At 44.8% G+C, this 21,411-nt stretch overlaps 1 protein-coding gene and 1 long non-coding RNA gene across 3 annotated transcripts in view; one reads left to right on the plus strand and one right to left on the minus strand.

Annotated features, from left to right (window-relative positions):
* LOC148115844 (uncharacterized) overlaps positions 1 to 21,411 on the minus strand; it is an 81,135-nt gene that overhangs the window by 14,770 nt on the left and 44,954 nt on the right. The window lies entirely within an intron of this gene.
* On the plus strand, positions 121 to 14,280 carry LOC117662614 (uncharacterized). Of its 2 annotated transcripts, XM_060691268.2 has the most exons (7): positions 121 to 7,160; positions 8,120 to 8,695; positions 8,927 to 9,044; positions 9,159 to 9,241; positions 9,693 to 9,819; positions 11,314 to 12,672; positions 13,829 to 14,280. In XM_060691268.2, the coding sequence occupies exons 2-7, from the start codon at positions 8,282 to 8,284 to the stop codon at positions 13,849 to 13,851; spliced, it is 2,124 nt and encodes a 707-aa protein (XP_060547251.1). In that variant the 5' UTR covers positions 121 to 7,160; positions 8,120 to 8,281; the 3' UTR covers positions 13,852 to 14,280. The 2 variants fall into 2 exon arrangements, with proteins under 2 accessions (XP_060547251.1, XP_087740370.1); XM_087884244.1 differs by lacking the exon at positions 8,120 to 8,695 and having other exon boundaries at positions 6,903 to 7,160.

A 21,411-nucleotide genomic window follows, 5' to 3' on the forward strand; every position in this document is an offset into this window, starting at 1 on the left:
ATACAGAGGAGAAGGCATATCAATGCATGGAGTGCAGCAAAACTTTCTGTTATTATGAATCTCTTATAAAGCATATTACTGTAAGGAGTGTGGAAAGACCTTCTGTTATATTCATTCTCTTATAAGACATCAAAGGAGTCACAAAGGAGAAAGACCTTATAAATGCATGGAGTGTGGAAAGAGTTTTACTCATAGCAGTCATCTAAATTCGCACAAGAGGATCCACACAGGAGAGAAACCATATCAATGCATGGAGTGTGGAAAGACATTTACTCGTAGCAGTAGTCTTAATTCCCATATAAGGATCCATGTAGGAGGAAAAACCATATAAATGTGTGCAATGTGGAGAGGGTTTTAAAAATACTTGTGATCTCATTTTCCATGAAATAATCCATACCGGGGGAGGGGGGCCGATGCCTCCCGTGATGAGGTCAGATCCCGCCCATGCAGCCATCCTGGAAACTAAGGAGCTGGCCTGCGTCAATTCAACCCGGCCCATACCATCCTAGTGTGCATGCATACATACAGGGGCCCAGATCGCCACCGCTGTGTGCAGGGCAGCAAAAATAGTATGTGGAACTATGGTAAAAAGAATAGTTGAGATTTTCCAACTTCATGAGATCTTTTTTTTTTTTTTGAGAAGTTGGAACATCTGAACTAATTTTTTTACCGTAGTCCCGCAGACTAGGTTAGCTGCCCTGCATGCCGCAGTGGTGAACAGAGCTGGAAAGCAGGTTAGTGAAGGGATGTGGCTGCCCTGGGGGAATGTGGGGGTGGGAGGGTTTGGCATGGATAGCCTGGTTTAACGGCCCTCAGGTAAGATTGGGCTGGGTCGGTGGGCAGCTCTGCAATCCCTGCCTTGCTTTGTCCCCCACCCACCCCTGCTTTTCTTCGTTCTTTGCCACTTCTCCTTCCTTGCTGTCGTATCAGAGCAGGATATTGAGCAACGCACTGGTGCAGCCACAAAGAGAGGCGGTGGGGAGGTGAGAATGAAGGAAGACGGGTGCAGAGCTGTCCCCCCCCCCCCCACAGCTCACACTGGCTTACCTGAGCGCCCCGCTGGCCAGGCACTGAAGCGCCACTGCTACTATAGCAAGAAAGAGAGCAAGAGAACAATCTGATCTAATTTCTATTTGTGTGTGTGTATGAAAGAGAGTGAGCGTGATCTGTGCCTCAACTAGGGCACTCAAGCTGGCGAGTGCTACCACAGCGAGACAGAGACAGAGAGCAAGAGGGCAATCTGATCCAACCTGTGTGTGTGTGAGAGAGAGAGAGCAATCTGATCCAACGTCTTGGGTGGCCCGGCTGAAGCATGGTTCACACGCAGCCGCCAGCCCTAGTTTAACTGAGGTTGGATTTGATCCCTCTCCCCCCACCTCTCCCTATCCCTACAGGAGAGCCCTTTTAAGGATTGTGTATATAGAAAAGCAACTAATTTACCTCTGTTCCTTAAACGCAAAAGCTGTTGCACATAAAAAACAGAGGGGCTCTTATCAACTATCAGAGCCATAATTTTGACAGTTTGCTGTACTGTTGTCTGTGGATGCCCCCACGAAATACAAGCATGGGATCAACTGAGCCTGGTTTGTTCTCAGTCTTTTAAGTGGCCACAAACTACTAGCAAAAATGGCATTGATCAGAAGTTGAGGAGGCATCAAGAAATATTTCCCCTTTTGCATTTGAGCATCCAAGAAGGAACAGGAAAGACGAAGAGAAGGAACGGGGAAGAGAGCAAGGAAGAGGAAAAAGGGGAAGGATAAAGAAAGAAAGGATAATGAAGAGGGAAGGAAAAAGAAAAAAGGGAAGAAAGACGGAAGGAAGGAGATTATAATGAGAGAGTGAGGGTCTGAGATAAATCCTGCCTTAGCTCTTGGCTACCAGCAGCCCTGCTGCCTTTCGCCATCCCCTTGTTCCCTCCTCCAGACCTCTCCTGGTGTTCTCCAATCCTATTGCTGAGGATGCTTTGGTTACAAAGCCAGGTCTCCTTGCAAGGAGAGGGAGTCGGCCTCCCTCTGACTCACACACTTTGCCCTCAAACACACAACATGAGCAACCTGGTCAAGGAGAATGAGCACAACAGCAGTGGGAGCTGGCCACGCCTACTCCCCCCCCCCCAAAAAAGTCAACCATAACCCTGATGCAGCCCTCAATTTTTTTTTTTTTAATTTGATTTATATGCCGCCCTTCTCCGAAGACTCAGGGCGGCTTACAATGTGCTCAGCAATAGCCTTCATCCTTTTGTATATTTATACAAAGTCAGCTTATTGCCCCCACAACTGGGTCCTCAATGAAATTGAGTTTGACACCCTTGCCATAGAAGGATCCACACTCGGGAGAAACCATATCAATAAAAGAAATGTGGGAAGATGTTCAATAGAAATACAGGTTTAGGCCTGCAATTGAGCCCAAAATTCCGATAGCTAAGTGAAACACTTGTTAAGTGAGTTGTGCTCCATTTCACAACTTTTTGTTAAGTGAATCATTGCAGTTAAATTAGTAACACGATTGTGAGGTGAATCTGGTTTTTTCATTGATGTTGCTGTCAGGTTACAATCACTAAATGAACTGTTGTAAATTGAGGACTACATATAGTTGACTAAAATCCCATACAAATACCATTTGAATAATAAACTAACTTGCCTTTTTTGTGTAATAACTTGCCTTTTTTGTGCAAACCAGAACAAGATCGATCCCTCATTTCAGAATGATAAATTCCTCTCACAAAAGAAACCAGAATGAGAAAGTGAAATCCGTGTTCAAAGACACTTTTTGAAGCATTAGGGCCATGGTGGTGCATTGGTTAGAATGTAGTGTTGCAAGCTTTTTCTGCTGACTGCCAGGAGTTTGATTCTGACCGGCACAAGGTTGATTGAGCCTTCCATTCATCTGAGACCAGTAAAATGGGGAAATATGTTGATTCTGTAAACATTTATGGAGTGTTGTAAAGCACTATGAAGCAGTATATAAGTTTAAGTGCTATATATTGCTATTTTGTCTTTCTATGAGATGATAAGGAAATATCTAAATTCAATTTAAATTGGGATTAGTTGAAATTAATTGGATTTTAATTGGAATGGAATAAAATTAATTTTGGATATAAATAAAATTAAATATCGTTGGTATGGTTGTCAATGAGACTTTTTAAATTCTTTTTAATTAAAGTTAGGAAAACTTTTGGAAGGATTTGGAGGGGGGGAGGAATACTTTAGGTTTTCAGAGACTCGAGCTACTTTGAAGCTGTTTATTCAAATACTGCTTAATTATGGTTCTGGATCAAACTGGTGAAAGGGCACCAATTTTGGTTTTGTAGTCATTGTGTCAATGTTTTCCATTATTATTGGCATCCTTCAGTGTCAAGAGACTGGTATCGTCCTCTGGAAAGAGGTCCTAAAACAGCATCTAGTGTGACTAAAAAGGCCAATTCCAGATTGGCAATCCCCTCCACACTGTCCCCTGCCCAGCCCCAAGATTTCGTTGGTTCTGGGACTGCCTCTTTGCCTCAGCCTGCTGAACAAGTGTCTCTTCGAATTGGAGAAGGCCATGCTGCATCTTTAGCCTCCAAGATGAACGATCGGTGGCCCAAGGCCTTTAGGTTCCTCTTGCAGATACCCTTATATCGCAGCTGTGGTCTCCCTCTGAGGTGCTTTCCCTGTACTGATTCTCCATACAGGAGATCTTTCGGAATCCAACCATCAGCCATTCTCCCGACATGCCCCAGCCAGCATAGACGTCGCTGTTTCAATACTGTATACCATACTAGAAATATACATGTATATTTGTATGCTAGAAATATGTATATACATGTATATTTCTATATACATAACGTGCTGGCATGTATACGTGCTGGCAAGTATACATGCCAGCACGTTCCAAGACTGCACTATTTGGAATTTTGTCCTGCCAGGTAATCAAGCCCACAAGAGCATCAGGAGGGAGCAGACTTAACAACATTTGCTGTTGTGGCTCATCAGCGGCCTGTGCAGCTAGTAGCTGATTCTGACAGCGAGGAGGCTGGTGTGGTACTGCGCCAGCAGCCTGTGCAGCTGGCACTCGAGTCAGACAATGAGGAGGCTGGAGATGTGGTGCCAGACACGGGGATTTAGCCAGAGCCTTCAGAATCTCCAGAAGGTCCCTTAAGTGAAGAGGACGAAGAGGAGGAGCCTCTTCTCGATGCATGGGCTCACAGAGCTGCCAAAAGGCAGGAGTGGCTCTTCAGGAGGAGGTCTCGAGAGTAAGGCTTGGGGCTAATTGGCCACTCCCTTGGCCTATTTAAGGTGAAACGCCGACTGAAGCAATTTGCAGGGAACAACTTTGTTCACATATCTTCGTGTCTTGTCTTGCTTATCTTACCAACTTCCTGCAAATTGCTTCTGGGCATTCTGCCAACCACAGTAAGCTTTCAGTATTATTCTTTGAATTCTTGGTGGCAGTTAAGGCAGTTAATTAACAGCCGTTGTTGTAAAAAACTGGTTTATTTAGTAAACTAAGGTTTGAACGGACTTTCTGTGTGCTGCGTTCTTTGGGGTCCGTAGCTGGGGCAGAACATTTGCAAGGATTCTTTCAAAGCTTGTAAATCCTCCTCTTCCAAACATGTGTCTGCCAGGGGAGGGTTCTAAAAATTTTTACTACCGGTTCTGTGGGTGTGGCTTGGTAATGTGACTGGGTGGGCGTGGCCAACCTTTTTTTTTTCCTTTTACTTTTAAAAGCATTTTTTTTACAACCTTAAGAGGTTGCAGAAAAAAATGCTTTTAAAAGCTTCTGATGATCAGGCTAATCTGCTAGGATCGCCAGAGGCTTTTAAAGGGATTTTTTTTCCTACAACCTCTTCAAAAAATCCCTTTAAAAGCCTCTGAGGATCCAATATGAGTTTCCTGATCGGCAGAAGCTTGAAGAGGTTGCAGAAAAAAAATGCTCTTAGAAGCTTCTGGCGATCAGGCAAATCTGCTGGGATCGGCAGAGGCTTTTTTTCTTTTAAAAGCCTCTGCCGATCCCAGCAGATTTGCCTGATCATCAGAAGCTTCTAAGAGCATTTTTTTTCTGCAACCTCTTCAAGCTTCTGCCGATCAGGAAACTCATATTGGATCGTCAGAGCCATTTAAAAGAAAAAAGCCTCTGCCAATTAGGCAACTCAGCTTGGATCATCAGAGGCTTTTAAACTGATTTTTGGAAGAGGTTGTAGGGAAAAATAATCCCTTTAAAAGCCTTTTTTTGTTTTGTAAAACTCTTTAATAAAAAAAGAGAAGCTTTTAAAAGCATTTTTTCTACAACCTCTGAAGAGGTTGCAGAAAAAATACTTTCAGAAGCCTCTGACAATCCCAGCTGAGCCACACGATCATCAGAAAAAATACTTTTAAAAGTAAAAAAAAACCAAAGCCACTGATGAGGTGAGCAGGGTAAGTGAGCGGCGACTGGGCCGGGGACTGGTTCAGGGGCGTGGCCAGCCAATTTTATTACCAGTTCTCTGAACTACTACATTTTTTTTACTACCGGTTCTTGCGAACCGGGAGCAACCCACCACTGGTGTCTACCACATAAAGACCAGGGGTGTCTGAGGGCCACGCTGGACTATATATTCTATTGTAGAAAACTGGGGCATAAGTTCAGCTAGCTGATTCACTTCAGATATGCCTGCATATGTTGAAGAAAACTGGTTCCTCTGAAAGAAGTTACAAGCCCAAAGCTTGGCTTGTAATCAACTTGACAGAGTGGATTGAGAACAGTTTTGCAGGTTGGTCTACTGCATAAAACAGGCTCATACTGGACAGACGGTAAATCGAACCATTCTTTCAAAGGTGTTAGAAGACAAGCCAATGGAACAACCATTCTGGTGGCCTCCAATCTGCTGGAAGGCCAAACATTCCAACTGAAGCGAACTTCATCACGCTCTTCATTTTGCTGGATAAATTCTAGGTAAGTCGCCATAGAATTGTATTTCTCTCAACAGTTCACAAGACACGGACTCCCCGCTTCAGCGCTTCCTCTTCTCCCTTCTCCTCAAAGACAGCAGTTCCCTCTTCACCGCCTGGACCTGCTTCCACGGCTAAGTCATGCCCACGTCGCTAAGGCATGGGCTTAGCCATGGGCTTTTCCATTATAGAAGACTGAGAAAAATGGGCTCAAAAGAACCAGGCTTTTGGCAAGAGAGAGGTGTTAATTCTAGTCTTTTAAAATCGCTTCTTAGCTCTACTTCCATGTTTTTTTTCTTTCATTAATGTAAATCTCTTTGTACCTGCAATGTCACCTTCAAATCCACTTCAAACTACGGGAGTCTTCAGTTCGTTTGGCTAGAAGAAAATTTGAATGTTGTTTAGCCTTTCATTATTTTTCAACTTCCTACTCATATTTCCTGAGCTGTCTTCCCTACTGAAAAACCGAAATGAAACCATTTTTCTTTTTTGCCTCATGGAATTTGAGGTTTATTCGTACTTATCAAGATTTGCCTTCCTCCATTTTGTAATTCCACCTTTCCTCCAGTTACCTATGAAACACCATTCTCCCATTCATCTCTCCATCATGGCGCCTTGTTTTGAGGAAAAATTGCTAAAACTTCCATGAGTTTGAGTTTTGTCTCCATTTTGGAACTTGTTTCCTTTTGATGCCCCTTTTTCATCCCATGGGATGAGGTGAGGCAAGGCAGCTACAGCCGGTTTTGGCGCCACTCAGTGTCCTACACCACCCCCGCCACGCTGGTCTAGTCTGCTGGGGGTTCGCCTTCCATTTTCTCCACCGCACCATGAACTGGGATTAACCATCCCCCAATCTAGTCCAATGCCCACCATCCGAGTCCCACATGGAAATGATGATGCCCTCCGTGTCCTCTGGCATCACTCGCAGGATCCTCCAGGGGGCTCCCTCGGTAGCCGTTGGAAGAGCCGGGCAGCGCCCCCTCCTCCTCCCGCTTTCGAAAAAAACTGAGCATGCGCATTGTTCTTACCCCGTCACAAGTGTTCTCCGGGCCCCACCCACCCCTTTTTTTTCACCCCCAGAAAAGGCTGGGACCGCATCTGGCTTTTCTACCGTGTCCGATCCGGCTCCCCTTCGCTGTGAGCCTTGGGCTGAGTTTCTCCAGAAGTCCAAGAGTTTGCAGGGAAATCTTCCACGGATGGAGATCCAGACGTTGTTACTGGAGGCGTGCATGGCAATCTGCAAAACTTCATCAGGTTCGGAGTTATGGGAAAGGGAGATCCCGTGGTCCCATGTTCCCCTCTCCCACCCCCCACCCCCCACCCCCCACCCCACAGTCCATGCACGGGCCAGGCAGAAGAGACAGCAAAACTGCGGCTGCTCCTTTTGGGGGGATCGCAGATAGGAAAAATCCAGTCTTGACTCCTGGACAATTTCCTGCAAATTTCTTGCCTTGTTTTCCGAAGGGGATTCCCCCTCCTCCTCTTTCCTAGGCTGAGAGAAGAGCCCTGCCGAAGTCGCTCCTGCTGGCTTTGCATGCAAGGCTGCAACTCCGTGTGCAAGAAATTGGATATAAGGTGTGCAAGGACTGGAACTCGGTTTCCCGGTTTCCAGCCCTTTCACCACTTGGTTCTTCCAGCACATCACAAGATCCTCCACATCATGTTAATGCATGGATGGTTTATTCATTGAGATATTAGTTCTGTATGCCCTAGGACGATGGTTTCTTCATTCTGCCTTCTGGAGTTTGGGCCAGGAGTTTGATGGGGTTCTCATCTCAATTGCTGTTTGTAAACTTAAAGAGATTTAAGATTTCGATTGTGCTGAAGGGACATAATAATAATAGAATAGGTAGAATTAGTGGGACATATTAATAGTATCAGTAGAATTAGCTTAACTGCCCTTTCGCTTCATAAAAACTGTTTTGCTTCTGTCGGTAATAGAATTAAGCACCACTTCTGCTTCTTTTTCTGCACCATCCTGTGCCTGGTGCATGTCTCAAACAAGAAGCGGGGTGGGTCACTGGCGGGGTTCAGACATCGGGCAAATACCTAACCCCCAGCCCCCCTGTAGTCAGTCTTCCTAATAAGATACCCCCTCCTTACAGATATTGCTGGATTTCTTTTTCTTCTTTTTTTTGGAGGAAGTGGAAGAGGTTGCTCAGTATTCAGATTTGTACCTCACCATATTGAACAGGCTGTGTTTTCCATTTCAGATATATAAGTTGGAAATCTTTCCTGGTTCCTCTGCAGTCCAGACTATCTTGTGTTCAAAGAGGGCTGAATAGCCTTTAGGTGTTTGGCCAGACTTCATCTGATTAGTAACAGTTGGGGAGATCCATCCATCCATTTTGGAGCTGGATTAGAAATTAGAGAAAATGGAGGGACAAAGCCCAGCAGATACAGGTATTGGAAAAGGCCCTGCAGCTACTCAGCCTTGGAGCTGTGGGAAGAATGGGGCAAATTCTGGGCAGAAGAGCCAAGAAGAGGAAGCCAACAGTTCAGAGATCCAATATTGTCACTTGAGAAAAGTGCAGTTCCAGGAGGGGAAGAGTCCCCGAGATGTTTGCAGTCAGCTTCACCATCTTTGCCATCAGTGGTTGCAGCCAGAAAAACATACAAAGGCTCAGATGCTGGACCTGGTGCTCCTGGAGCAGTTCCTGGCTGTCCTTCCCCCAGAGATGAAGAAATGGGTGCGGGAGTGTGGAGCAGAGACCACTTCACAGGCGGTGGCCCTGGCCGAAGGCTTCTTGCTCAACCAGGAGGAGGAAAAGAGGCAAAAAGAATTGCAGGTGTGAGAATGTAGTCTTAGCAGTTCTAAAGAGATTCTTAATTTGTGAATTCCTTTTTTGCAATGTTTTCTGGGATTATTAACTCGTATGGCCTGTTGTTCCATTTTTCTTCCAGAAAATGTGTTTGGGGCAATTTTTCCATTCTGTTTCGAATTTCGGCGATGGTTTAAAGGTGCAGTATGATAATTCATTAATACTCTTTCTTTGTTTCTCACCTCACTTCATCTCCAGAAATCCTTGGAAGCTAAGACTGGGTGTTCCAAGGGGAGGAAAGATTTATTCAGATCTTCTCAAGAGCTGTTGTTCAAAGAGACCTTACACAAAGATCAAAGTCAGGACACTGTGCCAGGTAAGAAAAGCTCTTTCTGTGTAATGTAACATTTAGCTGATTCTTTTGCTCCTCTTGATTGGAATCACTCTCTTTATAACAAATCTGCTTCCACCATTTTTCTCTATCTTACAGAGAGTAGAAAACTGTCCTTGGAAATTTTAGAATCTCCTCCTCTTTGTGGTATGGCTGAAGGACTGGCTGAACCATTACTTCAGGTAAGGAAGAGAAAGATAGGAAAATGTCCATGAATCTTAGATGGATTTCATTTTGTTTTAGAATTTATTATAATAAATTGCTGTTTCTAAGCAATATGCAGCCTGGCCTATTTCTCCCTTCTGAAGGGATCCTTTGTGAGATGCTTTCTCCACCTCTCCTGCTTTGCCAGATTGTTGTCAGCATCGGGGCTCTTCCTTCTGTCTACCACGGTTATTCTCACATACCATTACAAAAAAAATATTCTTTTCTGCCTTTTCAAAAGAATCTTTGGGACAACCGTGATCTGGTGACTGAGAATCTCCATAGACATATATTATTACAAGTGATCTCATTCTGAATTCTGCAGAATATGCCTATTTTGTTCACTGGATTTCTCTTGATTGGTGGAAGTAAACTGGCAAATTATTCTTATGATTATCTGTTAAAAGAAAAACTTGTCTCCTTGTTCAGGATGTTGTGTCTTTTGAGGAAGTGGCTGTGCATTTCTCTGAGGAGGAGTGGTCTCAACTGGACGCTGACCAAAAGGCTCTCCATGGAGAAGTCATGCTGGAGAATTCCAGGAATCTCTTTTCTCTGGGTAAGAATCCCTATCTGTGCTGAGCAACATAGAGAAGTTATGGGGTGGGGGCTTAAATATTATTTCTGATAAAAAAGCACTTATTTATTTATATCTAAATAAGCAGACATACCCTGTGATGTGGGTTGAGCTAAGAGAAACTGGCCCAAACTCACCCAGCCAGCATTCCTCTCTTACGCGCACCTACCCTCTGGAATCAGCTCCCCTTGGAGCTTTGGGTGGCCTCTGACCTTCGCTCTTTCCGCCATGACCTTAAAACATGGTTGTTTCGCCAGGCTGGCCTGGACTGAAGGGGTTTAAATGGGAATTTTAGATTCTTTTATCGTTTGAATTTTAATCTGGACTTGGGTTTTTTTTGTTTTTTTTTATTTTGAATTTGTATACCGCCCTTCTCCCTGAGGACTCAGGGCGGTGAACAGCCAAGTAAAAACATCAAGTACAAATATTAAAATACAGTTAAAATATACATATATAAATTTGGCCCCATTAGTTAAAAACAATAAACAAAACACTTAAAAACACTTAAAAAATTAGGCCAGCCCAGCTTGCTGGAAAAGGAAGGTTTTAAGGGCACGGCGGAAGGCACGAGGTCATGGATTCTCCTTATCTCTGGAGGCAATTGATTCCAGAGGGTAGGTGCCCCCACAGAGAAGGCCCTCCCCCTGGGGGTCACCAGCCTGCACTGTTTGGCTGATGGCACCCCGAGGAGGCCCTCTCTGTGGGAGCGCACGGGTCGATGGGAGATCGTCAGTGGCAGCAGGCGGTCTCGAAGATAGCTAGGCCTTATGCCATGGAGCGCTTTAAAGGTGATAACCATTGTTGCTTTATTGCTGTGAGCCACCCTGAGTCCTTGTGGAGAAAGGGCGGCATATAAGTCTGAATAATAATAATAATAATAATAATAATAATAATAATAATAATAATAATGGTAACCTGAACAGTTGAACAGGCTAGCATTAGTTCAGTTATGCTGAACAGTTTCTAGCCTGGTGCCTTAACCATTTGACCAAACTGAATTTATAGAAGAAGGAAATTTATTGAAAGAAAAATTGGAAAAATGCATAGCTTTCCTTTTTAACATAAAGGAATTGGTTTTTTTAATGCTTTCTGCTCATAAAATATAACATTTCATGCCACAGAAGATATTAGCGAGAATCTGAGGGACAGACTACATATAGGGATGATGTTATCTCTTGAGCATGATTCTACCTACCAGGGTTCGGTATTCATACCTGCACCTGGTCACTGGCTGCTATAACCAAGACTGGATGTGTCTTGCATTCATTTTGATGTGATCCAGTCCTGTTTGATGAGGATCAGTAGGGATACATTTGGAAATGGGTCCTTGCTAAAACCTTAGTTTGGAATCTTCGTGTTTGCCAACAAAGAATCCAAAATACATTAATGATTCTTTGGCTAAATTTCAGAAGGAAAGGTTTGGTTGTAATTGTTACCCTTTCTTGCTACAATTCATTTTCATTTTTCTTTTTCAAGGATTTAATGGGCAGGAGAATAAGAATTGCAAGGAGGAATGCCAAGCCATCCTTCTGAAAAAGGAAAAGGGGAAATTTGCAATTCAAATGCAACCAAAAAGTAATGAAACAAAGCAATCACAAAGTGGAATTAAAAAAGGCTTTCCTCAGGTCAGTTGGCTTCCTAACAGTACAAACATTGATACAGGAGAAAGTCAATATCGATGCATGGAATCTGGAAAGAGCTTTAATAAATCCGATCATCTCATTTCTCATAAAAACATGCATTCAGAAGAGAAACCATATACCTGCAGAGAGTGTGGAAAGTCCTTCCGTACGAATGACTCTCTTAGAACTCACAAAATGACTCACAAAGGAGAACTTTATAAATGCATGGAGTGTGGAAAGAACTTTACTCGTAAGAGTAATCTTAATTCCCATAAGAAGATCCACACAGAAGGGAAACCATATCAATGCTTGGAGTGTGGAAAGAGCTTTAGTAGGAAATACGCTCTGATTCACCATAAAACTATCCATACAGAGAAGAAGCCATATCAATGCATGGAGTGCAGAAAAACCTTCTGTTATTATGAATCTCTTATAAGACATCAAAGGAATCACAAAGGAGAAAGACCTTATAAATGCATGGAGTGTGGGAAAAGCTTTACTTCTAGCAGTAGTCTTAATTCCCACAATTTGATCCACACAGGGGAAAAGCCATATCAATGCATGGAGTGTGGAAGGAGCTTTACTTGTAACAGTCAACTTATTTCCCACAAGAGGATCCACACTGGAGAGAAGCCATATCAATGTATGGAATGCAGAAAAACCTTCTGTTACAATCATTCTCTTATAAGACATCAAAGAAGTCACAAAGGAGAAAGACCTTATAAATGCACGGAGTGTGGGAAAAGCTTTACTTGTAGCAGTAGTCTTAATTCCCACAAGAAGATCCATGCAGGAGAGAAGCCATATCAATGCACTGAGTGTGGAAAGACCTTTATTCGTAACAGTTATCTTGAGTCTCACAAGAAGATCCATACAGGAGAGAAGCCACATGAATGCATGGAGTGCAAAAAAACCTTCTGTTATTATGAATCTCTTATAAGACATCAAAAAATCCACTCAGGAGTGAAACCATATCACTGTAAGGAGTGCGGAATGAGCTTTACTCATAGCAGCCATCTTAATTCTCACAAAAGGATCCACACAGAAGAGAAGCCATATAAATGTGTGGAATGTGGAATGGGTTTTAAGTGGAATTCTAGTCTTACCTCCCACAAAAAGATCCACACAGGAGAGAAACCATATCAATGTAAGGAGTGTGGAAAGAGTTTTGCTCGTAGGAGTCATCTTAATTCTCACAAGAGGGTCCACACAGGTGAGAAGCCATATCAGTGCATGGAGTGTGAAAAGACTTTTCATTGTAGCAGTAATCTGAATTCCCGTATAAGGATCCATGCAGGAGAAAAACCATATAAATGTGTGCAATGTGGAGAGGGCTTTAAAAATATGTGTGATCTCACTTTCCATGAAAGAATCCATACCGTGGAGAGGGGGGAAACTGGAAACTGTAAGGAGCTGGCCCGTGTCACTTCAGCCCGGCCCATGCCACCCTCGTGTGCGTGCATGCGCACAGGGGCCCAGATCACGACCACCGTCTGCAGGGCAACAAAAGTAGTCTGTGGAACTACGTTAAAAAGAATAGTTGAGATCTTCCAACTTCGTGGGATTTATTTATTTATTTATTTATTTATTTTTGTGAGAAGTTGGAGCATCTGAACTAATTTTTTTACTATAGTCCCACAGACTAGGTTAGCTCCCCTGCATGCTGCAGTGGTGAACAGAGCTGGGAAGCATGTTAGTGAAGGTATGTGGCTGTCCTGGGGGAATGTGAGGGATGAGGGTTTGGCATGGGTGGCCTGGTTGAAGGGCCCTCAGGTAAGATGGGGCGGGGTGGGTGGGGCAGCTCCGCAATCCCTGCCTTGCTTCATCCTCCCACCCACGCCTTTCTTTGTTCTTCGCCATTTCTTCTTGCTTGCTGCCATAACAGAGCTGGACATTGAGCAGGGCACTGGTAGGGCGGCCACAAAAAGAGGTGGTGGGGAGGTGTAGGGTGAAGCAAGACCCCCATAGCCCACACTGGCTTACCTGAGCTGCCACCCCGCCAGCCAGGCACTGAAGTGCCGCCACTGCCACTGTAGCAAGATAGAGAGCAAGAAAACAATCCGATCCAACCTCTGTGTGTGTCTGTGTGTTTTCAGAGGCTTTCAGAGACTCAGGCTAGTTTGAAGCTATTTATTTAAATACTGGTCAGTTATGGTTCTGGATCAAACTGGTGAAAGGGCACCAATTTTGCTTTGTAGCCATTATGTCAATTTTTTCCATTATAGAAGACTGAAAAAAATGGGCTCAAAAGAACCAGGCTCTGGGCAAGAGAGAGGTGTTAATTCTATTCTTTTAAAATAGCTTCTTAGCTCTACTTCCCTGTTTTTTTCTTTCATTAATGAAGATAAATCTCTTTGTTGTTCTTGCAGTGTCACATTCAAATCCACAGTAATCTCTTCAAACCATGGGAGTCTTCAGTTCGTTTGGCTAGAAGAAAATTTGAATGTTGTTTAGTCCGGATGAGTTACATTCTTTCAACTTCCTATTCATAATTCCTGAGCTGTCTTCCCAACTGAAAAACTGAAACGAAGCTATTTTTCTTTTTTGCCTCATGGAATTTGATCTTTATGTGTATTTCCCAAGATTTGCCTTCCTGCATTTTGTAATTCCACCTTTCCTCCAGTCACCTATGAGACACCATTCTCCCATTCATCTCTCCATCATGGCACCTTGTTTTGAGGTAAAATTTCTAAAACTTCTTCTCATTTTTGCTGCCGGCACTTGCTGTTTTGAACTTCTGTTAGCTGCCCAGTGGCATGAATTTGAAAAGGCAGCTGAAATAATGGAAATAAAACATCAATACAAATCTTAGTTTTCCTAAGTCAAGGGTGTCAAACTGTATTTCATTGAGGGCCGGATCAGCATTGTGGTTGTCCTGAGGTGGGTGGGTAACGTCCTGGGGTGGTTGACAGGGCTGGGGCGTGCCCACCATGACATCACTCGTGGGTGGTGCCTTTGGGGTTGGGCAAGGAATCCAGGAGTCTCTGGTGGGTGAGGCAGGGAGCAGGAGTCTCGTCCCACGGGATGAGGTGAATCAGGGTAGCTACAGCCAGTGTGCCTTCAGCTGCTTTTGGTGCCACTTAGTTTCCCACCCCACCACCGCCAGGCTGGTCTGGTCTGGTCTGGTCTGGTGGGGGGATTATCTTCTGCAGAGACCAGTTATTAACCATCCCCCAAGCCGCGCCACCAGCCCTGAAGCACACAGCCGCCAGCCATAGTATAACTCTCCGAGGTTGGATACAATCTCTCTTCCTCTCCCCTCCCGCTCATACACATACACACACACAGGTTTGATCAGATCATTCTGTCGCGCTCTCACCCCACCTCAGCGGCGGCACCAGCCATGCTCTCCACAGCAGCTGGCACTGCTTCATCCTCCATCCCCCCATCACCTCACTTTGTTCATCTTCATTCTTCGTCACTTCTCCTTACTCACCACCGTAATGGAGCAGGAGGATGACGCACTGGTGCGGCGACCACAAAGCAAGGCGATTGGTGAGTGGAAGACAAAACCAGGCGGTGGAGGTGGTGGGAAATGAAGCAAGGCTGTGAGTTTGAAGCTTCCTCAAGCACCAGCTTACCTGAGGGCCCTACAGCCAGGCCATTAACGTCCTTAAAACTGCCTAGCCTTATGGTGGTGGCTCCACAAACCCCATCCAAGACCCTGCTTGGCCACCAGCCTGCTTCTCATTGCTCACTGCTGCAATGGATCAAGAGGCTGAGTGACAAATGTGGGGTTCGGGATGAGGCTGTTGGAGCTGCCGGAAGACAAGGCAGTTGTCAGGATGTTGATGGCCTGGTTGCGGGGCACTCAGGTAAGCCGGTGCAGGGCTTGGGGGGCAACCCCCGCCTTCCATCCTCCACCACACTATCTCACTGTGGCCAATGCACCAGTGCATTGCTCAGCCTCCTGCTCTGTTACATTGGCAATCAGGACTTATTTAGTGGCGATATGGGCGGCAAAATGCTCGCATTTTTCTGCACTTATTGCATCCGCTGATTCGCGCCCAGCCACCCTATTTAGGGTGACTCGCTCCCTCCTTAATGTAGGGGGAGTGGAGGAGCCCTTGCAGGGTAGAGCTGAGGAGCTTGTGCAGTTTCTGTCGGATAAAGTCGCTCAGATTCGGATGGACCTGGACTCTGATTGGGCAAGTCCGACCGAGTTGACGGGGGCAGGTCTTAGTCCCATTGTGTGGGATGAGTTTGAGCCTGTGACTCCTGAGGAAGTGGACAAGACTGTAGGAGCGATGAGTTCCTCCACCTGTTTGTTGGACCCGTGCCCCTCCTGGCTGGTTTTGGCCAGCAGGGAGGTGACACGAGGCTGGCTCCAGGCTTTAGTTAACACGTCCTTGAGGCAAGGGGCCTTCCTGCAACCATTAAAGGAAGGGGTTGTAAGGCCCCTCCTCAAGAAGCCTTCCCTGGATCCAGCAGAAGTAAAGAACTTTCATCCAGTCTCCAACCTACCCTTTGTGGGAAAGGTTGTAGAGGAAGTGGTGGCACTTCAGCTCCTGCGGTCATTGGAGGAAACGGATTATCTAGACCAGTGGCTCTCAACCTTCCTAATGCTGTGACCCTTTAATACAGTTCCTCATGTGGTGGTGACCCCCAACAATAAAATTATTCCTAAAACCATTGAAAATATGTGTTTTCCGATGGTCTTAGGCAACCCCTGTGAAAGGGTCATTCGACCCCCAAAGGGGTCCTGACCCACAGGTTGAGAACCACTGATCTAGCTGGCTTCAGTCTGGCTTCAGGCCTGGCTACAGCACGGAAATTGCCTTGGTCACACTGATGGATGATCTCTGGCGAGCCTGAGATGGGGGTCATTCCTCCATCTTGGTGCTACTTGACCTCTCAGCGGCTTTCAATATCATTGACCATGGTATCCTTCTGGGGCGACTAAGGGAGCTGGGAGTGGGAGGCACCGTGTTATGGTGGTTCTCCTCCTATCTCTGGTCGGCCGCAGTTGGTGTTGGTAGGAGGACAGATGTTGACCCCTAGGCCCCTCGTTTGCGGGGTGCCTCAGGGCTTGTTCCTCTCTCCCCTCCTATTTAACATCTACATGAAGCCACTGGGTGAGATCATCCGACGACACAGGATGAGATATCAGCAATACGCGGATGATACCCAGCTGTATACCTCTACCCCGCGTCAATTCAGTGATGCGGTGGATGTGATGTGCCGGTGCCTGGAGGCTGTGAGGGTCTGGATGGGAGTCAACAGGCTCAGACTTAACCCAGACAAGACCGAGTGGCTGTGGGTATTGCCTCCTAAAGACTATGTCAATTGTCCATCCTTGGTTCTGGGGGCGGGGGGAGAAATTGTCCCCCTCAGAACAGGCTCGCAATTTGGGTGTCCTCCTAGATTCACAGCTAAGATTAGAGCAACATCTGACTGCTGTGGCTAGGGGGACCTTTGCACAGGTTCGCCTGGTGCACCAATTGCGATCCTACTTGGATCGGGAGGCACTCCTCATGGTCACTCATGCCCTTGTCACCTCACAGTTAGATTATTGCAACGCGCTCTACATGGGACTACCCTTGAAAAGTCTTTGGAGACTACAGTTGGTGCAGAACGCAGCCGCGCGAGCTGTCGTGGCTGCACCTAGGTACACCCACATTACACCAATTCTCCATGAGCTGCACTGGCTCCCTATTGGTCTCCGGTCACAATTCAAGGTGTTGGTTATTACCTTTAAAGCCCTACATGGCTCAGGGCCAGGTTATCTTCGAGACCGCCTTCTGCCACATAGCTCCCAGCGACCGGTAAGATCCCACAGAGTTAGTCTCCTCCGGGTCCCGTCAGCTAAACAATGTCAGCTGGCGGGCCCGTGGGGAAGGGCCTTCTCTGTCACTGCCCCAGCTCTCTGGAACCAATTACCCCCTGAAGTCCAGACTACCCCCACCTTATTGGCCTTCCGGAAAGCGGTGAAGACCTGGCTTTTCCAGCAGGCCTGGGGCCTTGATCTCGCTCTTGTGATCTGGCGAGAGCCAACCATGAATGGTGTGAATGAGTTTTTAATGTTTTTAATTTTTCAATGTCTTTTTATAATGATTTTTTAAATGTGATGTGAGCCGCCCTGACTCTTCGGAGAGGGGCGGCATATAAATTTAATTAATTAAATTAAATTAAATTAAATCAAGGAGAAGAAGTGGCAAAGAATGAAGATGAATGAAACAAGGCGTTGGGGGGTGGAAGATGAAGTAAGGCAGAAGGAACAGAACTCCATCCGCCCTGCCCCAATTTACCTGAGGGCTGTTCAGCCCGGCCACTTATGCCAAACCGTCACCCCTGATTTTGCCATCAACCACATGACACAACCTAGGCTTCAAAGAGAGGCTCCTGTTCCTCTTGAGCCTCCACAGAGATTTTCTCAATATCACAGATTGTTCTTAGACATTTACAAAAGAAAGGAAAGTCTAGAAATTGCTGCCTGCTGCAGACAGGCAATGTCAGAGGGAGCCTTTCATTCTGCTCTACCGTATACTTAGTAATACCATCATTTAAATTCTAATTTTCCCTCTTATTATTCTTATTATATAAAAATGTGTATTTTATTAATCCTCCCCTCTCTAGTTTCCATCCCTATTCTAACTTTGATTATGCCACTACTGTATTTAAACATATTCCCTTTTTAACCATCATCTCTTACCCACTTTAAAGCTTTCATTGTTCGTTTCTTAGCTTGCCTTCCCTATTCCTCTCTTGGATTTTTATTTCTGTCTGCTTCCATATCTTGGCACATCTTGATTGATTTACCATTAAATCGATATAGAAAGCCACTCATCTCAATTACTGATTGTGACCTGACACTATTACGTTCTGAATTGTATAGAGGTTGTTTTCAATGTTGCAAGCAGCCATCAAAATTATGTGCTTTGTAAAAGTGTAAAAAATGATCATAAGTCACTTTTTTCAGTGACGTTGTAACTTCAAATGGTCACCAGATGAACTTTTCTAATTTGACGACTACCTCTCTGGGAATTTGACATAATTCAAGCAAGAGCAATAGAACAAAATTACATATATATATCAATGTATCACATGAAAAGAGTTTCAAGATGACAAGTTCCTCTCACAAAAGAAGCGAGCGTGAGAAGTGAAATCACACTTTTTGAAGCATTAGAGCCATGGTGGTGCAGTGGTTCGAATGCAGTATTGCAAGCTATTTCTGCTGACTGCCAGGAGTTCGATTTTGACTGGCTCAAGGTTGATTAAATCATTCTTCTAAGACCAGTAAAATGGGGGCCCAGATTGTTGGAGGCAATATGCCAATTCTGTAAACCGTTTATGGAGTGTTGTAAAGCACTATTAAACAGTATATAAGTTTAAGTGCTATACTGTATATTGCTATTTTGTCTATGACATGATAAGGAAATCCCTAAATTCAATTTAAATAAATTGGATTTAATTGAAGTTAATTGGATTTTAATTATAATGTAACAACAACTTTGGATATAAAGAAAATTAAATATCATGGGTATGGTTATTCTTAAGACAATTTTAAATTCTTTCTAGTGTATTAAAAATTAAACCCACAGGAAAACTTGTGGAAGGATTTGTGAATGGGATGAATACTTCACGTTTTCAGAGACTCAGGCTAGTTTATTCAAAAAATGGTCATTTATGGTTCTGGATCAAACTGGTGAAAGGGCACCAATTTTGGTTTTGTAGCCATTATGTCAGTTTTTTCTATCTTTTTTCAGTCTACAGATGACTGATAAAAGTGGGCTCAAAAGAAGCAGGCTTTTGGCAAGAGAGAGATGTTAGTTCCATTCTTTTTAAATTGCTTTTTAACTCTACTTCCCAGTTTCTTTCTTTCATTAATGTAAAATATCTTTGTTGTTCTTGCAGTGTCACCTAATCTCTTCAAACCATGGGAGTCTTTAACTCTTTTGGCTAGAAGAAAATTGGTACTTTGTTTTGTCCAATTGACTGACATTGTCTTTCAGCTTCCTACTCTTATTTCCTGAGCTGTCTTCCCTACTGAAAAACTGAAACAAAGCCATTTTTCTTTTTTTGCCTCATGGAATTTGAACTTTATATGTACTTCTCAAGATTTGCCTTCCTTCATTTTGTAATTCCACCTTTCCTCCAGTCACCTATGAGACACTATTCTCCCATTCATCTCTCCATCAAGGTGCCTTGTTTTGAGGTAAAATTTCTAAAACTTCCATGAGTTTGAGCTTTCTCTTCATTTTGGAACTTGTTTTCTTAACCTTCTTTGTCAGAAGGTTGCAAAAGGTGATGACATGACCCTGGGACACTGGAGCCATCATTAATACGAGTCAGTTGCCAAGCATCTGAATTTTAACCACACTATCATGGGGATGCTACAAAGGTTATAACTGAAAAACGGTCATAAGTTATTTTTCAGTGCCATTGCAACTTTGAATGATCACTAAATGAACTGTTGTAAGTCGAGGACTACCTGTACAAATTTTCTTAAGCCTTCACTTCCCATCCTGTGATTCTGTCAGCCCTCTTATCTTCCCTCACTTCACGGCGGAGTTTGCCAACAACCACATGACACAACCTGGGCTTCAAAGAGAGACTCCTGTTCCTTTTGTGCCTCCACTATTTGTGCCTCAATATTTACGTAGTGGGGTTGGGAGGAAGGGAATAAGAGGAGGAAATTTTTGGCCAGGAGGAGGAGAGAAAGCCAGAACGGGAGGATAGGAAAAGCAGCCTGGAAAATAGGAGGTCTGAGGATAGGAAAGGAGGCTTAAGGGGGAAATGGAGAAAGAGGCTTGGGGAAAGGGAGAGGGAGTGAAGGCAATAGGATAGGAGAGGCTTCTGTGGGGCAAACCTGAGGGAGAGAAGGGGATAGGAGAGGAAAGGTTTCTGTGGGGCAAGCAGAGGAATCCACGAAGGAGCAGTGGCCATGGAAGGAGAACCCAGCAGGCAATTCAAGAGAGGGAGAGAGGAGAGAAACAGAGAGGAAGATGGCCGCCCAGCCACATGAATACTATCTCATCCTATGACCCGCCTGCTGGGAAAAGACTGACCATCACCCCAACACGTGACCTGCCTTCTGAGAGAAGACTGACCATCACACTACATGACCCGGGCAGTAGAAATGCCTGAGCAAGGGACCAATGTGGACCAGCGGCCATTTTGGGGGTAGCGCTACAAGTGGGGGCTAGTCTGGGACTTCCTCCTGGCCTTTCTCCACGGGAGTGGTGGTGTCCCATCTAGAGACGAGCCAAGTGAGCAAAATGGACTCCACTACCGTCACTAAGTGATGTGAGAACCAGAACTGTGAGATAGAGACAAGTTTAACAATTGACATCCCTGGGGATGCTTGGTCAGAACAGCAAATTCTACATGGTGAAATTCTACATGAGACATGGTGAGGGCCCATGTCTCAGACCAGAGGATATATGTTATAGATATGAAGGTGGTCCAGGACTCTTCTTACTCTTATGTGCTATTGGAATGGAAGATGAGGATCCCAGACTGCTTTGTGTTGAATTAACCAAAAACATAACAGCAAGGGTGGTACCTCATGGTCCATGGTCTTTCCTCGCCTATCCCCTTCTCTCCCACAGGGTTGCCCCACAGAAGCCTCTCCTGTTGCCTTCACTTCCTATCCCTTTCTCCATTTCCCCCTTAAGCCTCCTTTCCTATCCTCTCAGGCCTATTTTCCAGACTTCTTTTCCTATCCTCTCCTGGCTTTTTCCCCATAAAAAACCCACTCCTGACTCCTCTCTCACTGCCTCTGTTTCTCCTCCTTACTGGCAAAAACTTACTCTTATTCCCTTCCTCCCCCCACCACATTACATTTACAAGATCACAGATCGTTCTTAGACATTAAAAAAACCAGGAAAGCCTAGAAATTGCTTCCTGCTGTAGACAGGCAATGTCAGAGGGAGCCTCTCCTTCTACACCAATGCCCATCATCCCAGGCCCCCATGGAACATGATTTATCCTACACCCTGGCAGGCTCCAT

This window comes from Pantherophis guttatus, chromosome 2, assembly GCF_059756535.1.
Source record: "Pantherophis guttatus breed Tessera chromosome 2, ASM5975653v1, whole genome shotgun sequence".
Taxonomy (NCBI): Eukaryota; Metazoa; Chordata; class Lepidosauria; order Squamata; family Colubridae; genus Pantherophis; species Pantherophis guttatus.